General features: G+C 51.5%; 3 protein-coding genes across 12 annotated transcripts; 1 reads left to right on the plus strand and 2 right to left on the minus strand.

The window, feature by feature from the left end:
- Nucleotides 1-5,319: 5,319 nt before the first annotated feature.
- On the minus strand, nt 5,320-9,763 carry TWNK (twinkle mtDNA helicase). Its single transcript, XM_036735864.1, has 5 exons — nt 7,591-9,763; nt 7,148-7,388; nt 6,846-6,953; nt 6,373-6,514; nt 5,320-5,901 (listed from the first exon to the last, which is right to left on the minus strand). The coding sequence occupies exons 1-5, from the start codon at nt 8,831-8,833 to the stop codon at nt 5,617-5,619; spliced, it is 2,019 nt and encodes a 672-aa protein (XP_036591759.1). The 5' UTR covers nt 8,834-9,763; the 3' UTR covers nt 5,320-5,616.
- MRPL43 (mitochondrial ribosomal protein L43) lies at nt 9,446-10,250 on the plus strand. Its single transcript, XM_036735865.1, has 3 exons — nt 9,446-9,599; nt 9,760-9,866; nt 10,004-10,250. Exons 1-3 carry the CDS (start codon nt 9,469-9,471, stop codon nt 10,228-10,230), a joined length of 465 nt encoding a protein of 154 aa, XP_036591760.1. The 5' UTR covers nt 9,446-9,468; the 3' UTR covers nt 10,231-10,250.
- Nucleotides 10,251-11,797: 1,547 nt separating this feature from the next.
- On the minus strand, nt 11,798-25,707 carry SEMA4G (semaphorin 4G). 10 transcript variants are annotated; one of them, XR_005008982.1, is made up of 18 exons: nt 25,324-25,707; nt 23,548-23,623; nt 22,841-22,966; nt 21,132-21,450; nt 19,827-19,975; nt 19,457-19,519; nt 18,346-18,444; nt 17,950-18,043; nt 17,578-17,691; nt 16,889-17,052; nt 16,601-16,770; nt 16,003-16,147; nt 15,416-15,638; nt 15,093-15,208; nt 14,788-14,948; nt 14,539-14,600; nt 13,086-14,325; nt 11,798-12,907 (listed from the first exon to the last, which is right to left on the minus strand). XR_005008982.1 is itself a non-coding variant. In XM_036735859.1 (17 exons), exons 4-17 carry the CDS (start codon nt 21,253-21,255, stop codon nt 13,487-13,489), a joined length of 2,523 nt encoding a protein of 840 aa, XP_036591754.1. In that variant the 5' UTR covers nt 21,256-21,450; nt 22,841-22,966; nt 23,548-23,623; nt 25,324-25,378; the 3' UTR covers nt 11,798-13,486. The 10 variants fall into 10 exon arrangements, 8 of the variants coding, with proteins under 8 accessions (XP_036591754.1, XP_036591753.1, XP_036591755.1 ...); XR_005008981.1 differs by lacking the exon at nt 25,324-25,707 and adding an exon at nt 25,156-25,222; XM_036735859.1 differs by having other exon boundaries at nt 11,798-14,325; nt 25,324-25,378.
- Between the last annotated feature and the right edge of the window lie 1,577 nt (nt 25,708-27,284).

A 27,284-nucleotide genomic window follows, 5' to 3' on the forward strand; every position in this document is an offset into this window, starting at 1 on the left:
TTTCAGCACCCAGTGGTTATTGAACTCCCCAACCCCGCCTCCGCCTTAGGTTTAGTGACCCAAGAGGACTCGAATTTCACCGGAGTTAGCCATGTGGGGGTGGTGTGGTTGAGCAGCAGCAGAGCTTCTCCGAGTTGATGATTCAGGGCTGAGACCCGGTCCTCTCAGGCCCCTTACCCCATTCCTGGAACCCTTGCGTCAGGTTCATTACCCCAGAGAAGCCCAGATCATTCCTTTGTCTGGGTCCTGGTGAGGCCTTGTAAGTATTGCCCTTTAGTAGAATAAGATGTTCCTCTTCTCGGTCCTGAAGTCCCAACCAGCTAAAGCAGGGAAGGGGTGGGGGTTGGGGGTTGAAGTTATTATACTGCCTCTTTAGGACTGATAGCACAGGTCCTAGGGCTGGAAGCCAGCTGCAAAGGCTTACAAAAAAGTTCCTTAGCTAAGTATTCCCCCAGTCCTTTAACCTGCTTTTCTAGATTGTAAACCTTAGAAAACAAGACCTTTAATATTGATTGCTAGCAAAGAGCTCTGAGCATAATGATCAGTTATCAAGTTCTCACTTAATGAACTCACACCAGACGGAGGCCCCACCTAGTCCAGGCCTGGGCATTGGACTCTCCTCTACTGGAAGACTGATTTTGAGTATATTGGGTTGTGTTTTCAGCCCCACTTCCAAGGGCTCTTAATATGTGTGTTGAATAGGAAAATGAGTAAACTGAGGCACATGAACTGGGACCTGCCTGGTCCAACTCTCGCATGTTTCAGTGAGAGTTCCAGAAAAACGTGTATAGGTATCTATTCTTGTGTGGACCTAGGGTGTTTGCTAAGGTGTGTGTTTGTTCAAAGGGTGGGGCTGTGGCGGGGATGGGGAGGGAAGGGAGGTTGTCTAGTTTCCTTCCCCTGGCCATTCTGGTTTGTATTGTGTGGGGGTGGCCGAATGTGAGGCAGCACAGATGGCTCAAGATTTTATTTACCAATTTCTGTAAGCTCCACAAAGGGCACCCTGGGGAAGGTCCATTGAGTAATCCATACTGTTCATATAGGCTAAGCTATACAGACTCCTCCCCAACCCCAGAAACTTGAAGTTTTGAGGACTGGCTGTACTTCGGAGTCTGTGTCTAAGTCTCCCAGCCTGGCCAGCCCAAGACTAGGAATTATTAAAACAAGGGTCTCAGCTCCATCCAGTCTAAGAGACCTAGAGAAAACCGGGAGCTCTATCCTATCAACCTTTATATACACCAAAAAAAACCCTCTACCTATCCCTGAAGACTGCCCAAGAATAGGCTCCCCAGCTCCTCACCCGCAAGGCTAACAGTTTTGGAGCTTCATTCTGAACTATTAAAGCTCATCAGCCAGTACTACCAGCCATTACAACTCTGCAGACACACATGTAAACACACAGATGGATACACATAAATGCACTACAAGCTTCTAGTAGCTGAGCCCAGCCCCTTGAAAGGATCAGAGATAGTGGCCCAGTACCGCTCCTGTTCTCCATACTTTGGGTAGGTGGGAAACGGATCTGGGGTGATAGCAGGGAAGGCAGGACAGCAGGAAAGGCCAAGTTTTCAGGGTCAGATTGGGCTCCCCCTTCCTGATACCATGCCCCTGGCTCTAGTTCAAAGAGCTGCTGGGAAGCAAAGATATACAGTCCCCAGGAAAGGGGCTTGGGTGGAGACCCCTCATTCTCTATCCCAAGGATAAGAAATAAGGACAAGAGACCTTGGCATCATGGTATTGGGGGCACCACTGACATCTGGTGGTCATATGTGGCGATCACAGCTAAAAAAAAAAAACCAAAACATCTTTTTTAATAAAGGTGTAAAAGTCTAACGGGGTAGTGTGTGTCCAGGGAAGACTAGGACGTCTGTCATGATGGCTGCTGACCCTTTTCAGGGATGCTCCTCCACCTCTGGTGTCCACTTGACTCATCCAATTTTTTTTTTCTTTTTTCTTTTGTTTTTTAATTTATTTAATGTATTTAGTTTTCAGCATTGATGTTCACAAAAGTTTGAAATACAAATTTTTTCCCCGTTTCTACCCTCCCCCCACTCCAAGATGGCATATATTCTGGTTGCCCTGTTCCCCAGTCAGCCCTCCCATCTGTCACCCCACTCCCCTCCCATCCCCCTTTCCCTTCTTCTCTTGTAGGGCACGATAAATTTCTATGCCCCATTGCCTGTGTATCTTATTTCCTAGTTGCATGAAAAAACTTTTTTTGTTGTTGTTGTTTCTGAACGTCTGTTTTTAAAACTTTCAGTTCCAAATTCTCTCCCCTCTTCCCTCCCCACCCACCCTCCCTAAGAAGGCAAGCAATTCAACATAGGCCACATGCGTATCATTATGTAAAACCTTTCCACAATACTCATGTTGCGAAAGATTAACTGTTTTGCTCCTTCCTAACCTATCCCCCTTTATTGAATTTTCTCCCTTGACCCTGTCCCTTTTCAAAAGTGTGTGTTTTTGATTACCTCCTCCCCCCATCTGCCCTCCCTTCTATCATCCCCCCTTTTTTATCTTCTTCCTCCTTTTTCCTGTGGGGTAAGATACCCAATTGAGTGTATATGGTATTCCCTCCTCAGGCCAAATCCGATGAGAGCAAGATTTACTCATTCCCCCTCAGCTGCCCCCTCTTCCCTTCCTACAGAACCACTTTTTCTTGCCACTTTTATGTAAGATAATTTACCCCATTCTATCTCTCCCTTTCTCCCTCTCTCAATATATTCCTCTCTTATCCTTTAAAGTGATTTTATTTTTTTTAGATATCATCCCTTCATATTCAACTCACCCTGTGCCCTTTGTGTGTGTGTATATATATATATTTATATATACCTACATATATACATACATAGACACATGTATGTATATATATATATATATATATATATACATCTACATATATGCATATTCCTTTCAGCTACTATGATATTGAGGTCTCATGAATCATACACATCATCTTTCTATGTAGGCATGTAAACAAAACAGTTCAACTTTAGTAAGTCCCTTATGATTTCTCTTTCTTGTTTACCTTTTCATGCTTCTCTTGATTCTTGTGTTTGAAAGTCAAATTTTCTATTCAGCTCTGGTCTTTTCACTGAGAAAGCTTGAAAGTCCTCTATTTTATTGAAAATCCATATTTTGCCTTGGAGACTCATCCAATTCTAACCTGTGGCTCCAAGAAACTATAGCATGTTTAGCTGCCACACCCTGGTAAACTGTTTCAGTTAAACCATGTTGAAGGCGACCAAGGGGTCTCAAACCCTTCAGTGAGTTATGGGAGTGTCTATCCCAAGTATGTGAAGACTTTCCTAGTGGAATGGGTGGAGGAGAACAATTTGTTCCAAAGGCCATGAAGGCTGCTAAAGCAGGCACTGTGGAGCCCTTAGAGCTTGATCAGACATTACAGATACTGAGGTCATCCACTGCATCTCAGGCCATTGACAGTCACCTTGATTTTGCCTTGACGTTGGACTCTGAGGACTCGGGAAGAGTGAGGATGATGACTGTGCAACTATGCCTCACTTAAATCTAATTTATGCTCAAATCAAAAGACACCTATACCATCTTGCCATTTTAGCCAAATTTCCAACTTAAGTGGTTTTGAATGCCATTAGGCTCCTCTCGTGTGGCAAAGGGCCTGTTATCGATTCTATTCTAGCTGAGATTTACAAGGCAGGGGGCCCACTGCTCATACAAAAGCTAACTGAAATCTTACAGGTTATATGGCAAGAGGTTATCCCCCAGGAGTTCAAGGATGTTTCTGTTGCTCATCTCTATAAAGGTAAAGGAAATAGATTGTCCTGTGACAATCACAGGGGAGTCTCTCTTAGACATTGCTGGCAAGATTCCTGCCAGAGGCCTCTTGAGTAGGCTGACTCTTCATCTGGAAGGTGGTCATCTACCTAAGAGCCAGTATGGCTTCAGAAAGGGCTGAGAAATAGTCAATATGGGCCTGACAACTCCAGGAGGGATGACAGGAGCAGAATAGACATCTGTACACAATGCTTGTCAATCTGACCAAAGCCTTTTGTTAGTTATGAAGGCTTGTGGAAAATTATGGCAAAATTTGGCTGCCCAGAGTTCATCAGTATCGTACGTCAGTTTCAGGATAGCATGCTTGCATGAGTTCTGGATAATGGACAATGCTCTCCAGTTTTCCCAGTCACCGATGGAGAGAAACAAGGCTGCTTGCTGCTCCCATGCTTTAGAGCATGTTTTCAGCGGTTTTGTCAGACACCTTCAAAAAGGATGAAAACATCAAGGTCAGCTATCAGACTAATGGTAAATTATTTAACTTGAAAAGGCTACAAGCTAAAACTAAAGTGGAGGGAAAGTTGGTGCATGATTGTTCAGATGATTGTGCACTGAATACAGCCCCTGAAGCTGAGATGCAAAAAAGTATGGATCGATTCTCTTCTACTTGTGCTGATTTTGGCCTAACAGTCTACACTAAGAAAACACCAGCCAGCACCATACCATCTACACATGGAGCTACTGGTTACAGCAAATAGAGAAATTCTGAATATGATGGAAAGTTCACTTACCTTGGTAGTATACTTTTCAGGGATGTACACATAGATTATGAGGTTGACGCGTACATTGCCAGAGCTAGCTCAGTGTTTTTTAGGCACTGAAGAAAGAGGTATTAGGCTGCCTACCAAACTGAAGTTCTGTAGAGCTGTTGTGCTGACTTCATTGTTGTATGCCTGCAAAACCTGGACAGTGTACCAGCGCCATGCAGAAAACAGAACCACTTCCATTTGAATTGTCTTAGAAAGATTCTAAAGAGTGCCAAGCAAGATGCAGTACTGGATATTGAGGTCCTTTCTTGAGCTAAACTGCCAAGCATTCAGACTCTACTGCAAAGAGCTAAACTCTGATGGACAGGCCACATTGTTGAAATGCCAAAAGTACTTTTGCCTAAAAGACTTTTATAGAGAACTCACACAAGGCAGATACATACATGGTCAGAGGTCAGAAGCAGCAATCAAGGTCTCTCTGAAGAATGCTGGAATGTATTTCATGACATGGAAGACACTGGCAAAGAACCACCCAGCATAGCATGCCCTCATCAAAGAAGGCACTATGCTGCATGAGCAAATCAGAATTGAAGTAGCTCAAAAGAAAAGTGAGATATATAAATTTAGAGACCTCTCCACTCCAGTGTTCATGTGAACTATTGTACCTGACTTGTGGTAGAGCCTTTCAAGCTCATGTTGGTCTGATCAACCAGTCAGACACACTATATCTTGACTCCCAACATAGTGATGTCACTTTGGTTCTCTTTGAGAACTAAGGATAATAAACAGCAACCAAAAGTGTGGAAAAAATAGGTTTATTTTCATAAAAAAAAAAAAAGCCGTGACTCAGCTTTCTTTAGAGCTGTTGACCACCTTCATTGGGGTCAGAATCATACACTGTCCTGGGGATGGCCCCATAGTCATGCCTTCTCTCCTGGGACTGCAAACTCTCTTGACTCCCACACGAAGACACGAGGGGGACATTCTGCGCAGCAGCTCCCACAAATGTAAGGCACCAAGCTCACAGCTGGATTTCACCTCAAAATGGTGTGGGAGCTCACTGAACACAGCCTCCACACTGCTTCTACCATGGCTGTCAGGGGGGAAGGGTCTGGGCTTTGTCCTTCTGCTTCCCAGATGCTCCTCCCCCTTTCTTAGAGGGAGGCTTTTGGGGGTCTAGTTCATTATCTTTGACCTTCTTGAGGCGGGCCTTGCCTTTGGCTGAGGGTGAGAATGTCAGTGAGCTCTTATTGAATTCCAGGGGGAAGATACCCACGTCCCCATCAAACCGATTCTTAGCCACCTGCAGGTAGCGTTTCCCTGGACCTGTTGCCAGCTTCTTGTCCTGAAGGATCAACACGTTGTCTGCCTCCTGACTGGCCTGGGAGAGGGAGATTGTGGGGGGAGGGCCATGTAGGTGGAAAAAGGAACAAAATGTATTAGGGGAGCAGGGAATAAGTGAAGGAGGGAAGGAAAAACGAAGTAGGAACAAGGGGACAAGTTTTAAGGAGTGCAGATAAAGCTAGGGGATTGTTACTATGTGTACATCTTCCCACTGGAAGGCTTATACTATAGAGCAGGGCTGTTCAACCTTAGGTTTTTACTGAAACAATAGACAATATATTTTGATTTGCCATTTTAGCGAGCTCTGGGAATGCTCAGTTTGGGTTTACTAATGCATTTATGTAAATTTCTATGCCTGTAGGCAGGTCCCATAAATCACACTGCAGGATGCCCCTCTATCTGTCGGCTGCATTTGGACAGCCCTGCTATAGAGGATCCTAAAGCATACCTAAGTCCATCCCTCCATCCCTCTTATCTACAACAAGGTATATATCTCCAGGATACAGACCTTGGCTGAACCAAAGATAGATGCTGTTTGCAGCTCTTTGTCACCATCCTCTTTCCGGGGGTGAATGACCAGGGTCACATGGCAACTGTTGTCGGTGGCAAACTTCCGGAAGGCTCCTACAATGTAGTCCTGGGCTGCAATCCTGCCATCAACCCAGGAGGGGTAAAAGGTTATCAGTCATTGGCAGAGGAATAAGGACAGTCAGACCCTCCCGCTCCTGAGTTACCCAAGACAAAATACTCACAAGAGTCACAAACAACATTCTACCCCAACCCATCCCACTTATGCTCCTGCCTCAGAAAAATAAAGTGCACAAGCACGCACACAAGCAAGTGTATGTGTGTGTGTGTATATATCCACATCCCATTTCCAGGATGCCCACCTTGCAGGGAGGAAAAATGAGCTTTGAGTCCCAAAAGATACCTGTGCAAACTCGATCTTGTCCAAGACTGGGGAAGGAGATGAGATGTTACCTGTCTGAAGAGAGTTGCTCTTGTCCCATCATGAACTGCAAGTTGTCAATGATCACATGGCAGATATCATAGACATAAACAGCATGTTGCATTGTGTCCACCACAGTCCTGGGGGAGGGAGGGTGAACAGAGGGAGAGGGAAAAGGTCTGCAGTCACCAACATACAGTGTACTCAGCAATCAGCTTCCATGGTATAATGGCCAACCTGAGAAGTCCTGAAGCTTCAGTTGGCAGTTTCATCCTTCCTTCAAATCATAACAATCTGGACCTGAAGTCAGGCCAATCAAAACTAGGTTTCTTACCTGATACTTTGTTGTCCATGGAAAGTCATAAAATATAATGCCAAGTCTTCAAAGCGGTCAGCCCACTCATCATACTCTTCCAGTCTTTCCTCAAGCCTCGCCATGGCAAACTGGGTCAGCATGATCCTGGCCAGCCGCACATTGCTGATCTCAAAGCTGCCCCATAGTGTGTTCACTCCCTGTGTACATAGGTCCAGTGCATATTCACTAATGAACGTTGTCTTCCCGCTGCCTGTCGGTCCTGAGGGTTACATGACAAAGGTATGTTTCAGAAAGGACATGGGGGTCACCACCCTCAAAGCTGAGGGCACAATCAAGTGTTTATCACTGATCCCTGACACGGCCCATGAAATCCACAACCCCTATGCCAATGAGATCCCCCTTGAGGAGAGCCACCTTTTCCCCCAAGTGAGAATGGTCAAACCCATCTTTAATGTGGTCACCTGTGAAGACAGTTAGTTCGCCCTTTCGATGGCCCTTCAAAAGTCGGTTGAGGTCAGGGAAGCGTCCCCAGCGCACTCCAGCCACCTGTTCCACGTTAGATAGTTCTCCCAGGACTTCTTCCCTCAGTTGCCGGAAAGATACTATAGACTTGTGGCCAGCAGGCAGGGCTGACCGTAGTATTCTCTGCAGATTCAAGCCCTGGGTCAAAGCTTCTAGGGGGCGGGGATGCCGGTCTCCTGGCCTAACCAAGGAGCATCGTTTGGGGTTCAGCTTTCGAGCAAACAATTTAGCAGCCTCCCATGCCCTCAAGTCATCACCCAGCCAGAGTACAATTCGCCGAAACTGTTCCAAGTAGGGGAGTAGGGTAGGGGGCAAGCAGGCTAACCCTCGGGGTAGTGCCAGTGTGGGTAGCCCTGTGGCCTGATGCAAAGCCAAGCTATCAAGCTCGCGACTGGTCAATACCACCTCCACATCTCGAAGGCTAATCAACGGCAGCCCAAATAGGTTATGGTAGGCACTGGGCCGGGGCAAAGTAGTCTCCACATAGCAGACACCACCCCCCTGACCTTCTGCTTTCAGTAGCTTCAGTCCCCTAAGACTCAAGCCCCCTGGGGAAAACCACGGAAAGACCAAGCTTCTGGCAGCTCTAAGATAGCGGACATTGAAGAGCTTCAGTGTGGCATCAGACACCTTTGCCAGATTGAACATTGTTCGGGCCACCCGAATCTCTTCCTGGTCTGGCAGTTCAGCGAGTGGCACTGCCCGATCCCAGATCCTCAGCACATCATTGCTTTGGCTGTCTACAGTCTCACTTCCATTATCCTCCCTAGCCCAGGACCCAGCTGCACCACCCTCCACAGATGCCTGGAAGTCCTCCCAGTTGCCCTCAGCCAGACTGCCAGTGCAAAGGAAGTGGCCTGTAGTCTTATCAATGAAAAGACTGTGGGGGCTACCCTCAGTCCAGCTCTCTGCCTCTCCGCCCTGGGGCCCCAGGAATGGGCTGGGTGTGCGCAGGCAGCTGTGCCCGTCCTGGAAGGGGATCCCCCGGGCTCGAAGGTACTGCCTTATCTCAGCCGCTGTAACAAGGACCACGGGGGTTTCAGGGGCTGGCAGAACCTCCTTCCGATAGGGCCTACGGGGAGTTCCTCCCCGGGGGAGGCCCCTGCAACCCATCCACATTATGGGCCATCGAAGGGTCAGCAAGGCCCGCAAGGGGCACCCACTTTGGGGAGAGAACCACATGTCAGCCTGGCTCCTAGGAAGGGAATAAAGGGCCGATACTACCTAGAGTTCCTCAGCCGAGCTGGCCTACCATCAATTACACAACCGAGAACCATTTATTGGGCACCCGCTGTGTACCAGGCACCACGATCGGAACAGAACCCCTCCCCTTTCATGGCCCTTTCCCAGTGGGGCTCCATCCTCTCAAAAGCTCGCCAGTCTCCAAGACCGCCCCTTCCCCTGAGTTAGGACCCTACCTCTCATGGCCTCCCTACAACCCCCGCCTTCGCTGGGTTCCCGGTCCTACCGCACTCTCCCCTCCCGGGCCTACCCTCCATGGGTAAGATGCCCTACAAGCTACTCCTCCCCCTCTCCAAGGCCCCACGAGCCTTCTCGAGGGAGCGCCCACACATCCCGAAAGGTCCCCTCTGACCCAAGCCCCGAGGAGGCCACAGAAACAACGTGGGAACTAATCGAGTGCTACAACTGCCGACCTCGGAAGCAAAACTCTGCGTGCTCTAGGGCGACCACGCAGCGCCGGAAGTCTGGTGGCTACGCCCCGCCCCCCTCCTTCCAGCAGGGTTCAAGGCTCCCTGACTTCCGGCTCTTGCATCCAAGGTTCCGCGAGTTTCGGCGTCCGGCCCGCCGTGCTGGCCATGACGGCCCGCGGAACCCCGAGCCGCTTTCTGGGCAGCGTCCTCCACAACGGCCTGGGACGCTACGTGCAGCAGCTGCAACGCCTCAGCCTCAGGGTCAGCCGTGACTCGCCTGCGTCCCGCGGCGCCAGGTGGGGGCCGCGCGCCTACTGTTGACCCCTGACCCCAGAGACCTCCTCCCCCCCTCCCCTCGAGTCGGCCGGGGAAAGGGCCTCTGCCGGGGAGGCTCCGGGGGCAGGAGGGGTTGGAAGTGCTCTGACGCGCGCGTGCGTGTTTCCCCTACGCCCGCAGGGAGTTTGTGGAGCGGCACGTGACGGACTTTGCGCGGAGGAACCCGGGGGTCGTGCTCTACGTGACCGCCAAGAAATGCCACGTGCCGCAGGTGGTGGCGGAGTACCGTGAGTGCTGGGCAGAGGGGGGCCGGGCGGGGGCGGGAGCCCGCCGGGAGGCGCCGAGCCGAGGTGGGGGGTCGGTCCCGCGCTCGGGGACCTGGCCCCGGGCGTGCCTGATCCGTGCCCCGTTCCCTCGGCGCTAGTGAACGGCTCGGTCCAGGAGGTAGCTCTCGGTAATAAGACGGCGGAGGAGATTGCCACGCTGATCCAGAAGCTGGCCGACCAGTCGGGCCTGGACGTGATTCGCATCCGGAAGCCCTACCACACGTACAACCCGAGCATCCAGGGCCAGTGGCACCCCTTTACCAACAGGCCTCCCCAGCTGGGCAAGGCAGGCATTGCGGATGGGCCTGACCGCAGACCCCAATAAAGCCCATTCATCCTTACAAAGCCGTGGTGCGTTTTCAATCCCCCCCGCCCTTTTCCCGAAGGAAGACCTCCCACCATGATTTGGGGACCTGTAGAAGGAGCGCTGGGTTTATAATCAGGTTTGATTTCCAGAAGCACTATGTGAAGTTAGGCCGATCGGGTGATCACTGAGAACCCATTTCCCCTTCTCTTCCCTGCTGGGAGCCCTGCGGGTTCGTTCATAGAGCATTTCCAGGTCCCTAACCCCTCCTCAATTCTGCTCTCACGTGTCGAACTGCATGGTGGACATCCCCGGTGAGGTGCCTCAGAAGCATCTTCTCTTCAGTATGTCTGAGAGCTCTAGATGAAACTCTTCCCCTTCCACCCTTCCGGTATTACAGTTGGGCCGCCTCCCTTGCTCTCGTTCCACATACCCATCCTATTTTCCAGGCGTGTCATTTCTGCATTCATCACATCTTCCTCTCTCCACTCACAAGAGGCACCTTCCTTCTTGGGCTCTCATCATCCCATGCCTGGGTTATTGGCAGTAGCCTTCTGATTGCTCTCTCTGCCTTTTCTCTCCCCACTCGAATCCATCCTCCAAGCTGCCAAAATGGCTTTTCTAGAGTGCAGGCCTGACCATGTTTCTCCCCCACCCCTACTCCATAGACTCCAGTGATTCCCTGTGTGCTCTGGGATCAAATAGAAACTTTCCTTTGATATTTGAAGGCTTTCCCATTGTGGTTCTTTTCCAGTCTTACACTTTGCCCAAGTACCATTTACCCTACCATCCAGGCCCACTGGCCCTTAACACAACGCCCCACACCTCTGCCCGGGTCGTCCTCATGTGTGGAATGCCCCACCTCGCTTCCTGAAATGTCTTTCCCAACATATGCCCAGCTTTTCTCTTTGGTCCTGTCTACTCTGCACACATCTCGTACGTACCTAGTTGGCTCACTAGGGGAACAGGAACAGCATTTCTACCTTTCTCTGTATTCCACAGTTTAGCTCCAAACCCTCGCAGTTCTCCTTATTTTTCAGATGTCAGTATTTATTAAGCCTAAGGAAGACTCCAGAGTTCCATTTAGTTCTAAATTCCATGAGTTGAGGTGGATTCTGGAACTTCCTGTGCTGTTTTCCACCTCCCTGAGGGAAGTGATCAGAAGTTTGGTCCTGGATTCTTGGAAGAACCCTTGCTGACCTGTTCGGGTTTGCTCAGGGCCTCCTGTAAAGATTAAGAATTTCAAGCTCAGCACTTGTGCAAGTGCAGGCCTAGAATACTTTAAGATGGGCTCACCACAAAATGAACTGGACACAGATGGAGGCTGAGCTTATTAACCTTTCCCCCATGGGGCTTCTTTTTCCTTGAGGCTGAATTCCCTCCCAGGTATCTCTGCCCTAGCCTGTCCATGTGGGAAGGAAGACCAGCTCGGAAGATAGTAGTGACTTTGTGGCACCACAGGCCAGAATCCAGAGAGTTGTACTGACATCACTCTTATACCTTGGGGAAAGCCTGCTGTGCTCTGGGAGTGTTTTCTTTCCCAGCAGGCTGAGAAGTACCATGGTATGAACTGGACAAAGACAACGAGGTTTAGAGGACATTATTTACTGACCAACAGGAAGGAAGTGGGGAGATGAGCCCATGTCCCAACCCCCTCCCCAGCTGAGCCACTTGCTCTCTGTCCTCTGCCCTACTTTGTCCTCCCCCAGGGGTTAGTAATAAAATAGAGCCCTTCCATGGTTCTCATAATAAATACATTCGGCTGGGGGAAGGGAAGGGTTCATGGCGCTGTTTGAAGGGCAGTAAAAACATGGTAGTCCTGGGTTCTCTCCCAGCATCAATAACAGTCATCATCCTGGTCCAATGGGGTTAACAACCCCAGTCAGGGGGTTTTGATTGTCCCACCTCATCCTGGGGTCTTACACCTTCACTGACCCAAGGACCCCTACAGCACCACAGTGAAGTAGGACAGAGGCAGGACCAAGGAATCCCATCTCCCAGCCTGCCTACTACCTGCCCTTTGCATAGTTCCAGTGGGAGTGGGAGGGAGACGGTCTTGGGGGAAGTCACTCCCATGAAATGTTCATGAACCAAACATGTCAGAAACAGGTTGGGAACCCCAGGCAATGAAGGGAGGGACAGTGCAGCCACCATCTCATTCTTGGCAGGGCCTGGGGGGGCTCAGTGCATGTTACCTTGTTTATGAGCATGTATAGGTGTGAGCAGAAATGTGAGGTGTGTGTGGAGAAGACAATTCTGGAGCTATGTGCTGCTTCCTCTCAGTGCCAAACTTGGAGACAAAGCCCTGAGCTGGGGTGGGGGCAGGGGTGTCATCACAGAGGATTGGGGTTGGAAGGGCAGAACTGGATGGGATTGGGCAGGGTATGTGCTACCCTTAAGTAGAAGAAATATAACCCAGGTATACCTATGGGAAAAGGGGAGGGTGTATCACCTAGGCAGACACACGTGCACACCAGACATGCTCCCTCACACATGCACACACACTGCTCAGGGGTTGCAATGCTAGACCTATCCAGCACAGAGAGGGGCTGTTGGGCACAGTGTGGGGAGCAGGGTCTCAGACTTCTCCAGTCACCATTTAGAACTCAGCACCGAGGCAGGAGGTGGGAAGCAGACAGCAAACAGGAGGCTCTGCTGCAGCTGCCCTCTGCCCTCAGCCCAACATGCAGCTGTAGTGCTGGAAAGAGACAGGGGCTCTTTGAAACAGCGCAGTCACTGGGCAAGAGGCCCTGTCTACATGCCAACTGCCCCCTTGTGTCTTCTCAGCTTGGGGGAAGAAGGATGTCGTGGAATTCCAGCTACCTCCCACCCCTTCTTTTAGGAATTAGGGGGTGGTGCTCCACAAGCAGACCTACCTCTCTGTAGCTCACTCTTTGAGGTCACAGGTTCTGCAAAGGGTGGTTGAGGGAAGGCTAAAGGCCTGGGGGCCCAGACCCCTGACCAGTGGCCCCATTCAATCATTTGAGGATGGTCTCAAGTGGGACATGGGAAGACATTCTGCTATGTGGTACAGGACAGTGATGACTCGGACCCCTGTAGTAGGAGTTGAGTAGGGCTAAGGCCTAGAAGGCTAACGGCTAAAGGACCAGCTTGAACGAAGGGTGTCAGTCTGAAAGTCAGCTCTGGAAGCTGGAGAGGGCAAGTTAGGGGCTGGAAGGCTGGTGGAGTTTGGGGGGAGGGAAAAGAAGGACCTAGGCCAGGAGGCCAGGGCCAGAGACCAAGGGAGATGGGAACTGGTGGGAGGTGGGAGGCCAGCCTAGACGGAGCTCTCATCCAGCCTCTCCACCAGCTGTGTGTGCTTCCGTTTCTCCAGAATTCGGCTGAGCTCCTCTGTGAAGGAGCAAGGTAGAGTAGGTGCCCGGTCCTCATTCTGCTGCAGTAATACATAACTGTTACCATTCATCCTCCTCAGACGGCTGGGTAATGCAGCCAGCCCGTTGGAGAGCTCGGTGGGGGGGGGTGGGGGAGGAGGAGGAGGAGGTGCTGGGGTCCCCTCCCCAGGAATTATCCGGAGGCCACCCCCCTCAGGTCCTCCTGCCCTGTCTGTCCCCTCTTCCCCTTCATCCTCTTCCCCAGGGCACTGACCAGAGACTGTCTGCAGCTGGACAGCAGAGCCCCCTGCCCTGCCGGTACCTCTGGCCAGTGAATACTTGCGTCGGCGGCCGCTGCCTCGAAGGCAGGCAACATAGAGGAGCACAGAGGCCAGAACAAGGCAGAGGCCACCCAGGGCTGCAATGGTCAACACATAAAGGAGACGAACATCTGGGGTCAGGTGGGCACCAAGGGCTGGGGGAGCCAGGCCTGGGGCTACGGCTGGGGTGGGGAGGGCTTGCTGCACTGTGAGGCCATAGGAGGCCAGCAGGGTACGGAGCCCGTTCTCCTCTGCGTAGCAGCTGTAGTGACCGCTGTGTTCTGGCCGGGTGTCCATCACCAGTAAGCCATCCACACCCACACGGTAGCCATCCCTCCCATCCATCAGCAGCCGACTCCCATTGAGTAGCCATGAGGCCCGGGCCAGATTGGATGGCTGGTCACAGGGTAGAAGCACATCATCCCCCTTCAGTACAGATCGGTTCCTGGATGGCAGGTATGGTTCTGGAGGCAGGAAGGAGATGAAAGCCTGATTGTGCGGGCAGGGGACTGGAAAAGGCCCAGCGCTGGGGAACATCCTTCACCCTCCATACTGTCTTTCTCGGGCAGGCTGCCAGGATGAGAGACTTAGGAAGAAGGGAGAGGTTCCCATTCGTGCTGTGAGGAGGAGGTGAAGCCATACCCATACACACTGATGGGGCTATACGGGCTCGTTACCTATAGTCACGCTGCCCTGACAGCCACGGTTGCCTCTCTCCATGTCCTGGATCAGAGCTGTCCTGGGAAAGAGTAGGGGAAGAAAGCATGAGCGGTGGCATGGCTCACAGATTCTGTTTCCCCACTGATAAAAACCAAAGGTTGAGCTCTGCATCCCCAGGCATGAAATTCAGGTGCTCTCCCCCACCGCCATCCACCTGTTGGTCCAAATGAACAACAATGGCCTCCACCCTTCCCAGCCCACAGTACCTGTTGGGTGCCATGGCAGCTTCCTGGCAGGCCCGGACACTAGGATCCCAGCCACAGTAGGGGTCCCTGGCCAGGATACAATCATAACAGGAGCTATACCGGGAGCATCGGGAGAGTGGCAGCTGGACAACCCCACTGGGGGCCCCCACATACAGGCTGTGCTGGGACCAGAAGAAGAGGGCTAGTTAGTAACAACCTCTCATGCCCCACACAATGAATGCTGTGACCCCAGCCCTTTCCCTCCTGGTACTGGTACAGCCAGTGGCAGCATCACAGGAAAGAGATCAATTAGGGATGGGTAGTACCTGGGCAAGGGAGATGACCAGGTTCTCCACAGGCTGGGGCTCCATGAACACCTGGGCTTCCTCAATAATGTGCATCCCAAGGCCCAAGACCACGGCTTTGTGGATCCAGCCATCAGCTGAGGGAGATTGGGAGTAGGAGCAAGGTCAAAGTCTCACCAGGACAACTCCCCCTCAGCTGGTTCCCAGGAGCAAAAAATTCAGCAGGCTCAGGATTAAGGGGTGGGGAGAGCAGGTGGTATAAGCAGTGGAGTCTAGGGTATGTCCAGTGACTAGGAGTTGGTAGCGGTGACTTTTGAGAAATGGGTGTTAGTGGGGTCTCACACCTGTCCCCAGGAAGAGCACATCATAAGTCGGGCCAGCTGGCACAGTAACAGGGGTCCCCACAAGACGAGTATATCTAATGTTCCGCTTCAGCAGGAGGGGCCGCCCCCGGGCTGGCCCCACGACCCGGGCCATGAGTGGGTGCAACTTGACGAAGTCCAGGACAGGGGAGGGCAGGTCCTGAGAGGAGTTGTAGCCCCGCCTTCGGAGGCCATCTGTGATGCACTGTGGGAGACAGGGGCTCAGGTGAGGGAGCTGGACACCCAGGGAAGGATCATCTGAAGGCCCAGCCTTGATGAGTCAGAACCCCTTCGTAGGATCATCTTACAGATGAAGAAACTGAGGCTGAAAGGGAGTGACTTAACCAAATTCATATAGGTGGTAAAGAGCAGAGCTAGAATTTAAACTCAGGTCCTCCATCTGCAACCCCAAGGCTCTTTGATCCCGCTACCATCTCTAAGTAGCCAAACATCCTCAGCTGGGAGAAGTTAGGCTCCCAAGGAACAAAATGACCCGTCCCTACCCCCACCCCAGATTCAGGACTCTTTAAGTAAAGCAGGACAACCCCCCCCCACCCCTGCTCCCTCACCGAGCCTGGTCGGGGCTCTGGCACAGTCCCATCATATCGACCCCAGCGACGTGGACCATCCTGGTACTCCATGTAGGGGCCAGAGAAGGATGCCTGGACATCAGACAGGTCATAACGACAGATGGCTGAGGCCTCCAGGGTCCTCCTGGGAGGTGGGAGGAGAGGGACTGATTCACATCCAAGAACCAGTCTGCCCTCTCCTTGGCTTTCTGAGATCTAGGGCAGAAACTGGAGGGAGGAGGGGAAGGTCCCGCCTCCCTGCCCTTGGACTTTGTGGCTGATTGGCCATTACTGAACAGTCAGCTGAGCCACCCCCACTGTCTCAGCCATTGACAGAGGTCAACATGCTTGAAATTCCTCCTTTGCAGCCAATCTGCCCCCTTAAGTACTCCTCACCAGGTTGGTAGGGCTGGGAATATCCAGAAATCTCTCCCTGGAATCATCCTGCCTCCTAATACCAGTTGCCCTCTCAGAGGTCAGGTAGTCATCTGATCTAATCCCTAGATTTCCCTCAAAATGACTCCCCAACTCTCAGTTCATCCCCAATTACTTTAGGGCTCTCCCCACCCCCCACCAGGGTTCGTCCCCTAGCACTGACCACTGAGCAGCCAGGCTAAATGCTGCATAGAAGCGTGTGTGGGCCCAGGAACCCCCATCCAGGCTACAGACACTACGCAGGGTCTCATACAGGGGGATGTGACAAGTCAGCCGGGCCTTCAGGAAAGATGTCCACTTTTTCTGTAGGATTTTCTTTCCACCAAGGTCACCCTAGAGCCAGAGGAGGGGTGAGCTCAGCCATCATGATAGGGTCAGGGGATCTGGGGAACCCTTCCACCCCAAACTGCCTTACATCTTTCTCTGGTCCAGATGCCTAGACTTGGCTTACCTTGCAAACTCGGGCTACACGGGCTACCCTATGTCCCCGGATCTGTGAGAAGCCGCTACCTTCCTCTGCAGCACGCTCCGTGAAGAAATAGTAGACTTTGTCATCATCTCCCACAGTGCTGGCCTCACTTTCCCGGATGAGGACAGAAAATACGAACTCTGCATCTGGAGGGGCAGAGGCCTCAGAGAAGAGGATCCCTGGACCACCCAAACTATACCAAGTACCCTCCTCAGATGGGGGATCCCACAAATATTTCCTGTAGGTTCCCCTAACCTCCATTATTATTCTAAGGACTTCTCCATGGAGTTTTCATTTCCCCACCTCTATATGGAATGTACGTTAATCTAGAACATTCTGTTCGTGTCTGGGGGCTGGGATGAAGAGAAGGACCCAGTTGGGCCTGAAACATCCTATTTTTAAGTGAGAGAGAGAATAAACGATGGAAATACATCTCCTCTCCCCACCTCCTCCCCCACCCCCTTTTACCACCTTGTCCATTCATCTCCAAACTTTACTTGCCCTGCCTAGGGTCTAGGTCCTGGGCTTGGCCCTCCATCTTAAAAACTCCAACCAGCCCCAGCCCTTACAAGCCATTGCCTCTTCACCTTCCTAGGCCCCCAGGTTCTGAACCCGGCCCCTCTTCTTTACTGGTCCCTAAACGCCTCAGTCATCAACTTTGTTCCCCTCACCATTGAGCCAGTGTAGGGGGGACTCCTCAGTTCGTAGGGAGCGGGGATGACGGCTCCGACGAATGTCGGGTATGCTCCGGAACTCGTATCTTGTGGCAGTGTAGAGGCCACCATCTAGGGTCAGGGAGACATCAAACACGGGGTAATGTTCCCCAGGAGTGGTAGATGTCAGCTCTGCAGGGGATGGTGTCATATACACATGGAGGGAGCTGTCTGACACAGGCAGGATGTGTCATTCATACCACCCAAGTGGAGGGGCATGTTAGCACTGTGGGGAGATGTGCTGTATACACAGGTATCTGATACGTGGGCAGCACATAGCATCACACTGGGGCAGCATCACACACACACACACACACACAGAGCACCCACCAACAATCAGCCCTGTGTAGCCCCTGGCTGGGTCATAGGGACACTTCTCCTTCCCCTCCTCAAAGCTAGGGGGTAAAGTGAAGGCTTCAGAATCCTGGAGAAAGACAAACAGCTCAGAATGGGCATGGGCAGGTGATCAGAAGGTGAGGGGCAGAATTATGGCAAGGCTACAGTCACTGGGGAGTTGATGCTCGGAGCCCCAGAAATGGGGCAGGGAGGTCAAATTCCCTATTCTATGGCATTAGGGAATCACCCCTGATGAATCTTCAGGGGTCAGGAATCAGAGGACAGTGGGTAAAGCAGTGATGATGAGGCAATAAGTCTGCATCTGGACCAGGCTAAATGCTGCATTGGGATGGGGCGGGGAGGGGAGGTGAAAGGTCAGATCAGCCTTACGATGGCAGCACACAGTGGCTGGAAGGCATGAGTCCCACAAGCATAGAGATGCGTCGCATTCAGACGCTGCAGGAACCGGACATGGTTGAAGCACTCAGTCTAGACGGGGTCAGGTTAGAGGGACAAAGGTGGGGAAGGGGCATGAGTCCCTGGCCAGGCTAGCAGCTCCTCTCCACCATCTACTCAACTGGAATCGCTCATCCTAACATCTTGGTGTCCTTAGACAGTCTTAACTATAACTGTCCTCTGCTGTTCCCTTAGTTTCCTTGATACTTCACTTTCTTAATCCTTCTTCTGCATCTCTGAACCATCTTTCTAATTCTTTTAGTATTGTGATAACCATATTTCAGTATAATTGGTTTCCTTTGAAACCTTCTGTATTTTACTTCATGTATTTAAAACTATGGGGCAGTGGGTGTCCAAAGGCTTCCTCAGACTGCCGGAGGCACCTGTGGTACAGAGGAGGTTATGAAGCCCTACTGTTTCCTCTACAGCCCTCGCACCACCACCACCCCCCCGGCTCCGCCCCTTTTCCTCTTCCCGTCCTCCAAATGCAAGCAGCCTCTGAGACTCTATCCCTGGCCTGCTACTCTTCTCTCAGGACACCCCCTCCCCTCATGATAGCAGTTGCTCCATGGCCAACTTCAATAACCCTCGCACACCGCCGATTTCCACCCCTCTAGCTCTCTAGCCCTGACCTCTCCTGCGTTCCTGACTTACATTTTCAGGTATCTGTTAAATATTTTCCCCAGCTGTCTCAGTGACACTTCAAAATCAGTGTCTAAAGCTCATCATCCTTCCCTCAAAACTCACTCCTCCCCCATCACGTTCCCATCTCCTCCTCCCAGGTACCCAAACTAATCATCCCAGTGATGTCAGACTACTCTCTCGCTCCCACATCTAATTAGTCACTGGGTCCAGGCAAGTTGACCTCTGCAGTGTGGCCCCCGCTGTGGCCCAGGCACTCATAATCTCTTTCTTATCCTGATGTACTAAACTTCTAATGGGTGGCCCTGCCTCCAGTCTCTCTTCTTTCCATTCACTCAATGGGATATGAGGTTTAGGTGGTTGTAGTGAGGGGTAGGGAAAGGGATAGGGGAATCTTACCTACCTGGTTATTTCTTCCCTTCCGGACACATTCACTCCGAGTCTCTGGGGATGCTTCCCATCGGATCTGTGGGAGGGAAGGGAAGAAACTTCTTGGACTTCCCTACCCAGGGTGGGACATCAATAAAGGACTACTGTGGTTGTGTGTGTGTGGAGGGCGGGGAGGCAGTGAGAGTGCTGAGGATAGGTATAGGGAAGCCCATGGATTCCCATGGGGAACTTCAGGTAGGATATTCATGGATCTAGGTTATATACAGGGGCCTAAGGTATATAGAAGTCTGCGGGAAGGAGGAGGGGGGAAGGAGTGTGTTACATAAGGGCCCCAGTAGTTTGTATATGGATCTGGAATGCACAGAGAATACAGGATGGCTGACCTCACGGTGGGCTCCATCTCCGATGTCTTGGGCATTAAGAGAGAACAAGGCACCCCGTGCCCCTACGAGCAGCTTTCCTGATGCCTCCTCCAACAGCAATGTAGAATAATTATGGGCATGACCCCCAAAGTGTCGGGCCTCGGAGAGCTCTGGGGAAGATGTGGAGGACAGGCATTGGTGCCCTAGGCTCGGCTCCCTTCCAGCCTTCACATACTCATATTCCAGTCCCCAGCTCTGCCTGATCCTGTGCTCTTTGCTCCTGTAATAGAGGCTTATTTTTGTGTACTTCCATGATGATATATTGAATTAATCTGTTACTCTGTTTTTCAAGTGACAGGGAGCACTTTTAACCTATTTGTATTTCCTTGTCTTTATTTTGGTAGGAAGAGGGGAAGGTTAACCAGTGATTATGTAGGATAGTTCTAATACTCTGATATCATGCACTCCAGAGACTTGCTGATTGGATAAGTCAGTATAGGCATCACTATGCGTAAGAGGTTAGTGGGGTCAGCAGGTGATCCAGGAGCCAGGAGATCAGGCTGGCCGGATGTTAGCAATTATTAGGGGAACCTGAGTTGACAGAAATGGTGAATAAACTTGACCCAGAAGGTTCAGGTAGGTGAATCCCATATTGGTGTGGAACTATCTTGGGTGAGGCCAAAGACTTGGGGCCTCCCAGGGAGTCCAGCACCAATGGACACATTCCTAGACTAGAGGAAATCTTGAAGGTTGAGCCAAGCTGGAGAAACTAGAACTAAGGATAATGTTAGAAAACTTGGGCACCATTCAGTCAGCCTAGTACTGAAAGACTTCCTTTTATATACCCTCCCAATGGACCTGCCTTGTTACGTCCCTTCTTCCCTTGCAAATGAACTCTAGAAGACCCATTCTTATGAACTGAAGTGTGTGGCTGACAGGCACAAGAGAAGGAATAGATATTGCAATGGGCCATCCATTTCTAGTGGGAGTAGCCAAAGTAGGAGGAACATTTATTAGAATCAATCACAACAGATAATCTCTGAGTCTGGGGACAAAAAAGGCCACAGACTTAGGACATTCAAGATGAGAAATTTGGAAAGTTTAGACACAAATAAGGGGAAAAAGCCTTGGACGAGGGTAAAGTCCCAAAGGTGTTGAAATGAATGAGAAGCTGACATGGTTCAGCCACTCCTGGGCCTGAATCCTAACTAGCCAGTGCCCCTGGACCTTAATCCTTGCCTCTTCACCCAGTCCCCACCTTAGCTTCTCATCCCCTAGCTCCCTGCCCTCACACCCCAAGCCTCAACGGGATGAGGTCACCTTCACCTTCGTAAGGGATAGTTGTCCTTGGCGTGGCATCCAGCTCTCTGGCCGGTCTCCGTGGTGGGGGACCAGGGGCAGAAGAGACCATAAGGAGGCACAGAAGGAGGGGCCCAAGCCCCTCCCACATCTTCCTAGGGGACCCAAGGGTAGCCCAGACCCCGAGAGCCCCCAGGAGCCTCCTGAGCGGGGGACCAGGGAAAGAGTAAAGGGGAAGCCAGTGGTGGGGAGATGACGTCACAAAATCATAAGGGATCACAGTCCAGGGAAACTGAGGCCCTGGGAGTCGTGGTCACATTCAGGTGTGTCCTGGCTTTCTACGATCCTGCGTCCACAAAATAAAAAGGCAAAAGTATTGTTTCCCCTACTCCAAAATCGAGCCTCAGTTTCTCTACCTGCAGCAAGAGTTAGTTCCACAACAGCCCTCTCTCCCCTCCACTCCACTCACTCACAGACACACACAACCGTGGGAATCTGCAAGCCCTGACCGCTTTGCCACTATGGGGGGCTGTGACCCCAGCCTCGTCTCCCTCTTCCCCGGGTTTTAATCTGTCCTTTTGTTTATTTCTCTCCCTTTACTCTGTTTTTCAACTCTGGATTTTTATCATCATTATCATTAGAACCTTGCCCATCATAGGATGTTAGAGCTGAAAGGGACTTTATAGATCATCCAGCCCTTATAAAGAGGAGGAAACAGGCCTTGAGAGAAGTTGCTGCTGTTCAGTCGTTTCACTTGTGTCTGACTCTCTGTGACCCCACTGGGGGTTTTCTTGGCAGACACTGGACTGGTTTGCGATATCCTTCTCCAGCTCTTTTTACAGATGAGGAAACTGGGGCAAACAGGGTTTCATAACTTGCCCAGGGTCACCCAGCTAGAAGTGTCTGAGGCCAGATCTGAACTCAGGTCTTCCTGGCTCCAGGCCCAGCATTCTGTCCACCACACCACCTAGCTACCCCTAGAGAGAAGTCTCTTGTCCAGAGACTTACAATGACACTGTTGGAGCTAAAATTCAAGCTTTTGGATTCGCAGGCTAGGGCTCTGTGCAACATTACACACTCATTCATTCAACAACCGTTTATTAGTTCGTACTATGTACGAAGAATCGAGTGTGCCTATTCACACCAAATGTGCAGCCGTACCCCTATCTGCATGTATTTCATACATCTCTTTCCACATGAATGTGCATCTACAAAGTGTGCATCCCTGTAAATCTGTAGAGGGGGAGCTCTGAGAAGCCTTCCTTAATCTTCAAAGAGTGACTTCTCCCTCCAAACCCCCATAACATTCTGCTAAGCTTTCCCTTGGCATTGATCACTTGATGCTGGGCTATCTATAGACATGTCTCCTTTTACCCTTGCCCTCAACATCTTAGGCTGTTTGCCCCCCAAGACCAAGACCTGTGTGGTTTCCTCCATGGACCAAATACTCAAGAAAATATTCATTGTCACTACTAATGATAGTCAAAGATTCAGTTCATCAGGCACCCACTCTGTGCAAGGCACTCTGGTGTCAAATACAATGGGAATAAAAAGAGATGAGACTCAGAGTCTGCTCTCAAGAAACTTACAGTCTAATGGAGGAAAAACCCATATGCAACTATATGAGAGAGAGAGAGAGAGAGAGAGAGAGAGAGAGAGAGAGACAGAGAGACAGAGAGAGAGCGAGAGAGAGAGATAAGTGCAAAGGGGAAGTCCAGAAACTGGAGAATTCTTACCTGGGGGATGAGGGGATTCAGGGAAGGCTTCATGGAGAAGGTAGCACCTGAGATGGGCCATGAAGCCAAGGGAGAACTTTAACAGAAAGAGATGAGGCTGGAGTCAACTCCAGGCATGGGCACAGCCTGAGCAAATGCATGGAGACCGGAGTCAGAGCAGAGGGAGCCTTTTACTCAAAGCCCTCTCCTCATCCTGTGAAGGACATGACTCAAGCACCATTATTTTAGGAAACTGAGGGTCAGGGAAGTTTAGTGACTTGCCCAGGGTCTCAGAGTCTCTACGTTCATTGTGTCTATCCATGTATGGATTACTTCTACATATGTATGCCCATGCACACTGAGGTCTATATAGGGAGCCTAAATTAAGCGTATACTGCTGGTTGGGGTGCTAAGATTCCCTGGGGTGGGGGAGGAGGGCCAGCTGGTCTCTGATCTACTTGGGATTCCTAAGGGAAAGGAGAAGGCCAGGACCATCTAATGATATTTCTCACCCCTCCTTCCTTCCCCCCAGGCAGGCGTGGGGGTGGGCATCTGTAAGCTCAAACTCATGGTGCTATTATCCCCATTTTACATTTGGGAAAACTGAGACAAATAAAGATTAAGTGATTTGCCCAGGGTCACACAGCTAGTGAGTGTCTGAGGCCACATTGGAAATCGGTTCTTCCTCACTCCAGGTCCAGCAGCACTCTACCCAGTGCACCACCTACCTGCCTCTATACAAACAGAAGACTTAGGGCCTCTATTCCTCTTTGATGGAGGAGCGGGAGGTTCCCAGATGGAGACCTAGGAAGAATTGGGGGCAGAGCCCAAGGATAATGCCTGGAATCACAGCCAACAGAATATCACAACACCATCCATCCCCATAGGCTTTGGTCCTTTCCTCAGTAAAACATTAACCAGCATGCTTTGAAGGGGGGGGGGGAAGCTGCAGGAATAGCCATGGGGAGTTGGGATGGGGGGAGGGAAGTGGTGAAGCAGATCATACCATGTGCGTGGAGACCAATGGAGTTTAATTAAAGGGCAAAGGTTGGGATGGGTGGAAGATCTGGGGAGGTGTGATTGTTTGCTGAGGGAGGGTATACAGTCAGCCCAGTACCATTGGATGTGGGCAGCTTTGGCTTAGACACACGTACATATATACACAGACACATACCTACACATACGTGTGTATGCATGTATGTACATGTGTACATGTATGTGAGCACACAAACATGAACTCATGTTCAGTTGTGTATGTTAATACCCACAGATATACAAGCAGTGAAGAAATGGCTAAGTTCTGGGCTACAGGGACCCAGTTTTCCATGAAGAAGGGAAAGGGGCTAGGAATGATTCACGAACAGTTAGGGAGGGATGAGAATGGGGCTAATTTAAAAAGCCTCAGCTTCTTTCCTCAGGCAGGGCTGCTGGGTCGGGACCAAAAGTCACTAAAGCCTCCAGAGCAAAACTTTACTAAAAATGTTCTTTGGAATTTGGAGAACAGGCTGCCTCTCCCAAAAGGCCCCTCTACCTGAAGAGGAAAGGCCAGTCACAGGGGCTGAGAAGCAGCCCTTCCACGCAGGTGTCCTGGGAGTTTCCTCGTGCTATCTACAGCTCTGGCTGGTCTTCCCCTCACCCCACCACACACATCTCTCACCAGGGTAGGTCCCAAGGTGTACCCAGTTGCATGTGGCCTTCTAAGTCTGGGGTCTGACCTCCTCCAGAAGCCTCCTCCAGCTTCCCCTTCCTTACTCAGGTGAAGATCTCAGAAAGCCCAGTCCCGGCTTCCAGTACTCTCAGTGGCCCAGGTGGGAAGAGGTCAGCAGCCCCATTCCTTCCTCCAGAGCATTGGGAGGAAGCCCCCACGGGGGGCTGATTGCACCTTCCCGAGCCCATGCCCTGGCTGGGGGCGGGGGTGCCCTGGGCCCCTCCCGCTGCAGTTTGAGGATGTTTTCTTCTCCTGTCCTCTGGGGCCTGGACGTAACCCAGATCTTGGGGAAGACCCTACCTACCCACGGGGCCCTCCCAGTGCCCCACGCCACGCAGAGGCAGCATCCCCGCAGACCCCCGCCCCTTCCGATCCCCAGGTGCGGCTACCCGCCGCTACCGGCGGGTGGAGCGGGAAAGGACCCCGGCCCGGGCCTCTCCGGCCTCACACCTGCTGAGGCCCCGCTCTGCTCGCGCCTCCCACCGCAGTCCCCGGCCCGGTCCGGTCCGTGCACCTGCGGCCTTGGCGCCGGGCCCGAGCACCCAAGCCGGACGAGGCCAGCCACCGCCCCCAGCCCCGACCCTGGAGACAGCTGGAGGGAGGGTTGACCCTCCCCGCCCCCACCCACCTTTCGGGTCCTAAATCCGGGTCCATAGCGACACGGACACTACGGCTCCAGCTGCACGGCCCTGGCCCGGAGGGGGCGGGGCCGGGGGCGTGGCCGGAGCGGCGCTGGTGGGGTGGGGGCGGGGCCGGGTGAGGGGTAGGAGGGCGGGGCTGGGAGAGAGCCGACTACCTTCGTTCGGCTGGACGCCGGGCTTCGCCTCTCTAGGCTCACGGCACCCGGGTGTGAGGGCCGCAGCTCGGGCCACGTCCCCTGCCCCAGCCGGCCGACCTCCGGGTTGGATGGGCCTCTTCGGTCGCAGGGGAGCACAGGTTTCTTCAGCGCCGGCTCTGGATCGGGCTGGGCCACCGGGTCAGACGAGCTTCGAACAGTGCCCGCACCCCGGCCAGCGTGGGAAAAAGCGTGGCCCCCGGCACTCCTCTAAGCATCTGCTATCTTGTAAAGGGACAGCGATCTGCGCCAAGGAGTGCCCGGCGGGCAGAAACCTTAGGTCGCCCGCTCGGTCGTTTGCTCCCGGGGCGCAGACAGGAGCCGTATTGGTTCTTTTCTCCCGGTGTCTCCAGGGACCTCGTACTATTGTTCATTGGAATCTCTGCAACGGAACTGCGCCCCCTAGCGGCCTGCACTGCCCCTGCACTTTGGCATAGATCCTTCAACTTGGTCGTAACGGGGAAACGGAGGCACGGAGGAGGCCAGATCGGTTCCGGGTCTGCATCCAGTAAGGGAGGGAACCTAATGGCTTAGTGGCGGACCCACCCCCGACAGTTTACAAGGTCCTGAGATAAGATTCCTAGGTTCATTAACTTGTATTCTCCTGGTAAACGTTTTTTCCCTTTCAGACCCGCCTGTCTTCGAAACCCATCTCCACTCGGCCAAGGTGGAGTCTGACCACGGATTACTCCTCGCATAGATAAGTCATGAGTGGGAACCTTATCTAGTGGAAAGAATACAGGGCTTTGGAATCTTGAGGGCCTGGGTTTTGCATCCTGCTTCTGGACCTTTCCACGGGGGAGATTTTGGGCAAATCACCTAATTTCTACAACCGTAAATAAATGAGGGGATTAGACTAGAAATTCAGTAACTTACCCTCTTCCACTGCTTAATCTATGTTCCTTAATCACGGGGCCTCTAGACTCCCCCCGCCCCCACCCCTTTCGTTCATTAACTAGTTCTAATTTTCACAAAACCAGTCAGAAGTATCTCCTCCCTGGAGAATAACCTCTACAAAAAATCAGACAAGATAGGCCCAGCGTTGGACTGAGGTCTAGTGAAGGGGTAATAAGACCGAGCCAATCCACTTTTTGGATGGCTCTGATTGCAAGGAAATTCTTCCTTACACCCGAGCTATATCTGGCACTCTGGCAACTTTTCTCCCCTGCTCCGAGTTAGATCTTCCGGGGCAAGGGGCAGAATAAGGTCTTAGCCCTTCTTCCGAATGACAGCCCTTCAGAGATACCTTTAAGATCACATTCCTGCAGTCTTCTCTTTTCCAGGTTCATGGGTTCATCTGTACATCAAAGCCAGCAAACTTCTTGAATAGAAAAAGGACCCGAGTACCTCCCATCCCCCTGGAACACTTACTTTAAAAACAATTCTCCCACTTAGTAACTTAATTATGCCTTTAAAAATCATTTCCCAATATACCACCCCCACAATCCTCCTTTGTAATAAACATGTGTAACTACCCCCATCTTTCTCAGCTTTGTGTAGTTGTGTATAGGGGGTGGGGTTGTGGGTGGTGACAGTCTGTTCGCAGACGCATAAAGGGAATTCTGCTTCTCTGGATAAACCACAAGCACAGATATCTAACCCTTACTAAAACTTGCAGATTCCCAAAACAGTAAGAGATGGACATTCAGGGTGAAGGGAAACCAAAAAAAGCAAAGAAGAAATGAGAAAGGGTTGGATTGGGCATGATTAAATGGAGGCATCTGGGGAAACAGGAGGTGAAGACAATAAATTTTGGACAGGAAGTGGGGGGTCAGATTATGGAGGGTTCTAATAGCTTTTATCTAAAAGACAGCATCATCTAACCTAACCTCACTGATTTAATATAAGAGGAGACTGAGTCCCAAAAAGGACTTGCTTAGGGGTACACGCATTGTCAACAAAACCCAGGAATTCACTTTATT

Source organism: Trichosurus vulpecula, chromosome 8, assembly GCF_011100635.1.
Source record: "Trichosurus vulpecula isolate mTriVul1 chromosome 8, mTriVul1.pri, whole genome shotgun sequence".
NCBI classification, from domain to species: domain Eukaryota; kingdom Metazoa; phylum Chordata; class Mammalia; order Diprotodontia; family Phalangeridae; genus Trichosurus; species Trichosurus vulpecula.